The sequence below is a fragment of the Choloepus didactylus genome, chromosome 2 (genome assembly GCF_015220235.1).
Source record: "Choloepus didactylus isolate mChoDid1 chromosome 2, mChoDid1.pri, whole genome shotgun sequence".
Taxonomy (NCBI): domain Eukaryota; kingdom Metazoa; phylum Chordata; class Mammalia; order Pilosa; family Megalonychidae; genus Choloepus; species Choloepus didactylus.
Window position 1 is genome coordinate 209,648,925 of NC_051308.1, and position 8,425 is coordinate 209,657,349.

Below are 8,425 nucleotides of genomic sequence, written 5' to 3' on the forward strand. Positions count from 1 at the left end.
TAATTAGCTTTTCCATTTTTTGTGAAGAAGGCTGTTGAAATTTTGATTAGGATTGTGTTGAATGTGTAAGTTGCTTTGGGTAGTTGTGTTTTTTTTTGTTTTGTTTTGTTTTTTAGTAGCTTAAAACAACACAGATTTATTATTTTATAGTTTAGGAGGTCAGAAGTCTGAAATGGGTTTCACTGGACTAAAACCAAGGTGTTGGCAGGGCTGTGTTCCTTCTGGAGGCTCTAGGCACTTTGGGTAGTATTGACATCTTAACAGTATTTATTCTTCCAATCCATGAACATGAGATGTCTTTCATTTATTTCAGTCTTCTTTAATTTCTTTCAACAATGTTTTGTAATTTCCCATGTACGAGTCCTTTACAAACTTGGTTAATTTAGTCCTAGATATTTGATTCTTTTGGTTGCTATTATAAATGGAATTGTTTTATTTTCTTTTTGGATTGTTCACTGCTGGTTTATAGAAACACCAGTTGCTATTCTTTTTTTTTTTTTAATTTATAGAATATTTGTAGGTTAACAGAAACATTATGCAGGAAGTATAAAGTTCCCATGTAGACCCCTGTCATACACACACTTTTCCCTTTTCCCTGTTATTAACATTCTGCATCAGTATGGTACCTTTGTTTCAACTCGTGAAACAATATTATTAAAATTATGCTATTAACTTTAGCATACTGTTGACATTGTGTTGAAAGTTCTGCGGGTTTTGTGTGTGTGGTGACTTATATACAATCTAAAATTGCCCTTTTTTTCCCCCTTTGCAAATATACAATTCAGTGGAGAAAACCACTATTTTTTGTGTGTTCATCTTGTACCCTGCTACTTTGCTGAATTCATTTATTAGCCCTAGTAGCTTTCTTGTAGATACTTTGGGATTTCTTCTTTACCAACTTTTGATTCTATGTCTGTTAAATTTTTGTCAGTTTGATGCATGTGAAATGGTTTCTCATTTTAATCTGCACGTCCTTGATTAGAAGTCAGATTGAGCATCATTTGTTCATGTTTATTGGCCATTAAGATTTCTCATTTTGTTAATAGCCTATTTTTAGCCATTGCCCTATTTTGTTGAGTGTTTTGTCTTTTTCTTACTGATTTGTAAGCATTATACACACATATTTTATATTTTGAATACTAAGCCTTTTTTTTGCTATGTTGCCCTTATCTTCTCCCACTTTGTGGCTTATCTTTTTTAACTTTTTTTGTCTTGTCTTTTTTGGTACAGTTTTAATTTGGATTTGGTCAAATTTGCCTATCTTTATGACTGATGCATAAAGATACTCTCCTATCCCATATTTTCCTCTTTTTATTTTTCATGCTCAATTCTTTCACCCACCTGGGATTTTCTGTGCTTGAGTTTGTTTCTGGGTTATTCTGTCATTGATATTTGTCTATCTCTACTCCATTACCATACTGTTTTAGTTACTATAGCAACTTTTCCCTCCTAACTCTAATTTAAGTTTTGGCTTTTCTTGGAATTTTATTGTTTCATATGAATTTTAGAATTTGTCAATTTCATACACAAAAAAATAATTGGACTTATACTGGAATTCCGTCAAGTTTCCATGTCATCTCAACGTAGTACAATGTCATCTGCACTTCTTTTCCTTCCCTTCAGACTCATGTATCTCTCAAGTTCGAAAAGCATTTCTCCATGCAAACTATACTGGTAGTTGGACTCAGAGTAAGGGAAAGGGGTAATGAAATAAAATAATGACATCTCCAATATCACTATCATTTACTGAATTAATACTGTGGGCCAGACACAGTGCTAGAGCTTTATACTTTAATTTTCACAACAACCCTGTAAAATAACAACTCAGAGAGGTAAAGCAGCTAGGTTTCCAACCCAGGTATGTCTGACAAAGGACATTTGGATATTTTCAAATTTCATTTTTCTAATTTGATACAAGAGAATAGTTCAAATGATGCCCTACTTCATGTATTTTGGAGAAGTATATTTGGAAAATATATAAAGCTTTTACTTACTCAACAAATATTTATTGAGTGCTCCCTATGTGCTTAGTTTATATCCCATATAGGATGTATGAGATAGTATGGAGTATAGTGGTTAAGACCATGGCTTGTGGAGCTACACTGCCAGCATTCATATTCTGGCTCTACTTACTAGCAGTATGGCCTTGGGAAAGCTATTTAATTGCTCTGAGTATCAGCTGACACATTAGTGACCATGGGGAAAATAATAGCACTTTTTATTTACTCATGAATTTACTGTAATGATTACAGAGGTTAATAAATGTAAAGCACTTAGACTAGGCCTGGTATTTGGTAAGTGCTGTAAAAGGGTTACTAGTATTATCTCCAAGCCACAATGGCTAGAGCAAGACAGGCGCAGGCCTCAGGTGGTAAAGGCTTTTCTTATCACCTATGGGCCTGTGATAGGGAGGTTTGGCCTGAGGTGCTATCCTTCCCACCTCTGATGTGGACTCAACAGGCTTAGGCTCTTAGCTTAGCTTTACTACATTGATTGTGTAGCTTTGGGAGAGTTACTTAAATTCTCTGAATTTTACCCTTTAGTGTTAAGAAGGAGATAATAGTACCCACTTCTGTGGTTTTCAGAATTTAATAATAGATGAAAATCCCCCAGTCCCCAGTAGGAACAAACATGTGTAGTCTCTGATCACCTCCTGAAGAACCCTCCCCATTCCCAACATCTCTACCTCCTGCAGTATCCTTGGGACTGTCCCCTTGGCTGTCCCATGTGCACCAGGCCTCTTACAAAATAGATGTCCTTCCTTGACATACCAGAATACTGAAAACTGATGTCATCATTAAACAGTATGATCAATGCTTTGTGATTGAAAAGTTAAACATCCCAGTCTGAGGATGGCAAGCTGGATGGAGAGACAGATGGTAAAAGGAAGGACAGGGCAGAGGTGATGATGTTTGATCTGAGTTTTGTAGGAACAGAGACTGAGGAAGGTGAGATTGTAGGGACCTGGGGACATGGTAAGTGTGATAAAGCTCAGTACAACATGGCAACCAAATATTGATGAGTCAGGTGTCTTGTTGATGAATTGTTTCATAGCTGGAAGTCTTGTCTTCTTTATCAATCCTCTGTGTGGTGATTGCATAATTCAGACTTACTAAGTAGGGATGAATTTTTCCCTTTTCAAGCTTGTGCACTTGACTTGGTGATTTTGGTCTTGTTCTTTTGAAGTCTCCTGGTGGCCTTAAACCAAGAGAGGCCAAGTGTGCTGACTGACATGCAGCTTGGTCACCATTCCTTTTTCTTCTTGCAGCCTGGTGCAAGCGGAATACTGGCACGATCCCATAAAGGAGGATGTGTACCGCAACTATAGCATCTTCTTGGCAGATATAAATCAGGAGAGAGTAAGCACCCAAACTGGGCTACCATGGTTGTATTCTCATTTATTTGTTCCAGGCATCATAAATCAGTTGTTTACCCAAAATATCCTAGGCAGAACCCAGAAACAGAAGTTCTGTTTTGGGGGGAGGCATTGCTTGAGATTCATTTCCTTTTAGGGAGGTTGAAATTATTTGGCTCTGTTCCCTTAAGTTGTTTCCCTCTCCTGGTGTTGAAGAAGCAGGATAAGCTCACCATTTTGCTTCCTAGGTTAAATAGAAATTCCCAGCTGCTGTCTTAATTAGGGAAGCCTTCTTGGATCCCTTTGAGGGAAAATTTTCTCAGAAGAGAGAGTAACCTAGAAGAGACTGTAGAATGGACTATGTCCCAGATATGAGCAGTTTGAGAGATTCTGGTAAACTAGATGGCACCATTTATATTAGTCTTATCTTGAAGGATTTTTTAAAACTGAAAATTTGAAGGGAAAACAAACAGAAAAGAACATAGAAAAGAACATAGAAGAGTGTAACACAACCACCCAGAATTTGCAGTTCCTTATTTTGCCTTGGCTTTGTCTGGCAAGAAGCGTATGGAGGGCACAGTGGCAGCTTCATGGCTACACCTGTATGACACCGTCAGTAGGGGAGCATGAGTCAGATAGGATGGCAAGAAAAAGCCGTAAAAATGTATGTTCTGGGCAGGGAGCTGGCAATGCAGCACATAGCCATGGGGAAAAACATACTGGCCTGTGGTCAGGGCGACCAGAGCCTGATTGTAATGACCCTGAGGTGCTGCTGGCCTTTCCTCCAGGGTATCAACGAGACCTACAAGAAAAACTTGATGGCCCTGAAGAAGTTTGTGATGGTGAAATTCCTCAATGATTCCATTGTGGATCCTGTGGATTCAGAGGTGAGATGCTAATAAGGACACACATGCCAGAACGTAGGACTAAATGGCATTAAAATACAACTTCCTGCTGGAAAAAGCCTTCAGCCCCTTCTACTACACTTTGGGTAGACCAAGGGTTCTTCACCTGAAGTTCATAAATGGACCACTAAGGGTTGTAACCCCCCGAAATGGTATATAAAATTGTCTAATTGTATCCTCTGGGGAAGGGACTGTAGTTTTCACTAGATTCTCAGAGACCTATGACCCAGTAAAGGTTCATAACCACTAGCCCAGAAGTTTATAAATACCCTAAACTTGGCATGCAGGGTCTGCCTTGATCAGGCTTTGCCCTATCTTTCCAGCCTAATCTTCCTTCACTTCCCACTTAACTCTTTGAGCAGGCCATATTGTACATTTGAAATGCCCCAAACTTGGCATGTGCTTTTACTCTTGCATGCCTTTGTTCATGCTTTTCCATCTCTAGAATGCCCTTCCCTGGCTTCTCTACCTGACAAGTTTAGTTGTCAAGGCCAAACTCAAATGTTACTTCCTCCAGATGCCATCCCTATTCCCTCTTTTGTAGACTCATCAGCCTCTATTAGAGCACTAATCACATTATGCCAAACCAGGGGTTAGCAAATTACGACCTGTAAGCCAAATCTAGCCCACCACCTGTTTTTGTAAGGCCCATGAGCTAAGAATGGTTGTTACATTTTTAAATAGCCAAGAAAAAAAATCAAAAAAATATTTTATGACATTTGAAAACTATAAGACTCAAATATCAATGTCTATAAATAAAGTTTATTGAAACACAGCCACCCTTATTATATATCGTCTATGGCTGCTTTTGTGCTACAATGGCAGCATTGAGTAGTCAGGACCATTTGGCCCTTAAAGCCTAAAATATTTCCTATTTGGCATTTACAGAAAAAGTTTGATGATCCCTATGCTAAACAGTTAGTTGTTTCTGTGCCTTATTAGGCTGCAATCTTGGAAACAGGGACCATTTATTCATCCTTGAATGTGATCAGCACAGGGATTTACACAGGATAGGTGCCCAATAAATGTAGGAAGCAGAAATTCTGGGCAGGTGGAAAGATTAACTCACACCCTCAGAAAGAGATGACTGAAGGCATACCCTATCCATTTTATTTTCTTGCTCTAGTTTTATGTTTGCTGGTGGCCTTAGCTACTAGCCAGTCTCAAATTAGTTTGGCATTGTGTGATGTGTGTCTGATCTGACTTTGTTTCTTCCTCCCCTTCTCCAGTGGTTTGGATTTTACAGAAGTGGCCAAGCCAAGGAAACTGTCCCTCTACAGGAGACTGCTCTGTACACACAGGTAACTGGGAGAACAGAGATCTGTCTTAGATTGGTGCTGTCCTTTTGGCTTCTGCTTCCTAAAGCTGCTAGGTCCCTTGGTGGACCTGTCCTGTACACAACACAGACACACAAAGCACTGGGTGCTCAGAATGCATCTGACTCAGGTCTCAAATGGTCATGGTTTGTTAGGCTGTTGATTGTTGAACTAGTGTACCTGGTGCTGATTTACAAAAACGTACTATATCCTAAAGGTTTTATTCTTCAAACCTGCACAAGGGACACATCTCTGACTCCTTTTGATAAAAAGATTTGGAATTGGCTTCCTTTGCTGAACTAAAGACTGCTACAAATCCATGAAGCCCCTGTGCATAATGAATGTACAGAACAGAAGGATGTTATTTTAAATGATCCAGTAGATGTAGAAGTCAGTTTTACGGCATCCCCGTTTTTAAATTAGGCACTGACAAGGGGAGCTCCTCCTGCAGGTTGAATGGAGATGGAGCTGTGAATTTTGTTTAACAATAGGTCCTGTTTCTCAAGTAGAAGTTGCAGCTTTTTCCCTCTCCAGTTCTGGGGCCTTCTACACTCTGAGGATTTTATATCGGAGACAGACTTTCCCAAAATGCACAAGAACTACGCCTAAACTAATCATGTTTTGGTAGAACTCCTCTAAGTAATTTCAGAGACCTATTATCTCCCCTTTTGGCCCTTGTCTTGCATTTGGTGCCCCAGCTTGGATAAGGTAAGAGGAAAGGGGAAGTTAGGGTTTGATAAGCGTTTTAAGAAATTACCATTAGGAACTTCCTTATTGTGAAATAAAAACTGACGGTTGCCACAGCAGAAACACCATTCTGACACTGTTCAAACTGCTCATCTTTCCAACCAGAGGCATACTTGTTCTGTGGCAAGCAAGCTGTGGGGAATGACATTTTTAACTGCAGGATGTGAAAGTGTTCCCAGTTTGGTATATAAAGGTTGGGTATGTTTAAGTTCATCTAGCTAATGTTCTCCAAGCTTTGGTTCAGTCCCACTTAACTGACATTTTGAGGCAGCTCCATCCATAGTTTGCCTATCCATAACTAGCCCTCCAGAAATGTTGGGAAATTTCTCACAAAGCAGAATCTAAAACTATGTATAGAACAATCTTAATTGCATATGCAGTCTTAGTGCTTAGGGAAAAAAACTGAAAGATATCCAGTTTGGCATTTTCTACAATATGCCGCAATTATTTCAATAGTCAGGGAAAAAAACTGCATTTTGAAAATACTCAAGTTAACATTCTATTACTTTTTGGTTTTACACTAAAACTTTCCATTAAGCCTTCTGATTAATTATGGCCTTTCTCTCTGCAGGATCGCCTGGGACTAAAAGAAATGGACAAGGCAGGGAAGCTAGTCTTCCTGGCTACAGAAGGGGATCATCTTCAACTGTCTGAAGAATGGCTTGATGCCCACATCATCCCCTTCCTTGAGTAAAACCTTTGCAGTTTGCACCAGTGCTCAGGGAGCCCCTAGCACTTCTAAACCACATGGGAAAGAGTTCCCTTCATGCCCAAGCCTGAGCTCAGATCCACCTTGCAACTAATCCTTCTCTCCTGTCATTGTCTAACATGCCCTGCTCAGAAAGATCTAATATCTGAATCTTATCCTTCACCTCCATCCTTATCACCATATGGTGTTGAATGCAAGTTTAAATAGTTAATAACTATGGAGATTGTTTTACAACCCTTTGATGTGGTCAAGCTGTCTCAGGAAGGCAGTCTGTTTCAGATCAGTGCCAGAACTATGCCCAAGCCAAGAGGAGACTGAAAAACTAAAGAATTGAGCTAGATGGATCCTTAGAGCAAATAGCTGCTCTGGGGGCCTCAGGAAAGTCTGGCCACAACTCAACCAAAAGAAAACGCCAGTACCTAGGCCTGAGTTACTTAAATGCTTTCTCAATTTTGCTGGTAGAGATTTAACCATTGCTTGGAAAAGTACTAATTGGATAATGTTTCTGTGTAATTTCCTAAAGCTACCCTCCTCTCCTTGAATATGTTGCCTTTTGTGGTGTCTTAGCAATTATTAGACAAATTTCACTTGCCCACTATCTTACTTCTATAGCACTTATTTTGACTGGTCAGGAAGTAATGAATTAGCTCGCTGGCACAAAAGGAGAGAAGCTGTACCCAGTTGGGTTGTTTAAGGGGGAAATGTACATCTTCCTTAGCTTGGACAGTGAGGTGAAGAAAAATGAGGGAGTGAAAGTGAGAAGTGAGGAGATAGTTGGTTCTTTCCCTGTCATCCTTAACTAACCTGTCCTTGGTTTCTTACTTGACTAGTGGGCTGGATTCTAGTGTCACTTTATTACTGGCTACAGCAAGAGAATGGGAGGGAAAATGTGAACAGGCTTTCTAACTTCAGTCTTCCCCCAAAATCACATTTACTAGCATACTCTTATTTCAGATATGATTCATGAATAAAGGATTGTTTGCACAGAAAGCTTGGGAAATGCTACATACTCCCCTTCTCCTCTTAGAGACCAACCCACATTAGAATATTGAGAACTCTGAGAATTCATGTTACCGTATAGAAAACTAACCTTAATCAACCATTTCCTACACCATCGGAGCATGGATATCTCAGAGTACTCCCTCCATCTTCACCCCCATCAACAGTTTTTGGAAGACTGTTCTGTAAAATGCCAGTTTGGGAAAAATAATTAGCTATGCTTTGAACCCTGTTAGTATTGTGACGTTTACCCTTTATAATTTTTCATTTTCCTCTCTCAAGCCACATTCTTCAACTAAAAGATGAGGATTAAGGGCAAGAGGTGGGGGGATATGAAAAGTTTAATTTTATTGGGTTGTCTAAAATAAAGAGTAGTTTCTTATCCTTGAAGTCA

At 39.4% G+C, this 8,425-nt stretch overlaps 1 protein-coding gene across 1 annotated transcript in view; it reads left to right on the plus strand.

Annotated features, from left to right (window-relative positions):
- The window catches only part of PPT1 (palmitoyl-protein thioesterase 1), a 46,788-nt gene extending 38,367 nt beyond the window's left edge, over positions 1 to 8,421 (plus strand). The window contains exons 6-9 of the mRNA XM_037827595.1: positions 3,269 to 3,359; positions 4,144 to 4,242; positions 5,490 to 5,561; positions 6,895 to 8,421. Coding sequence (XP_037683523.1) covers positions 3,269 to 3,359; positions 4,144 to 4,242; positions 5,490 to 5,561; positions 6,895 to 7,017 — 385 coding nt within the window. The 3' untranslated portion in view covers positions 7,018 to 8,421. The remainder of the gene's footprint in view (positions 1 to 3,268; positions 3,360 to 4,143; positions 4,243 to 5,489; positions 5,562 to 6,894) is intronic.
- Positions 8,422 to 8,425: the final 4 nt, after the last annotated feature.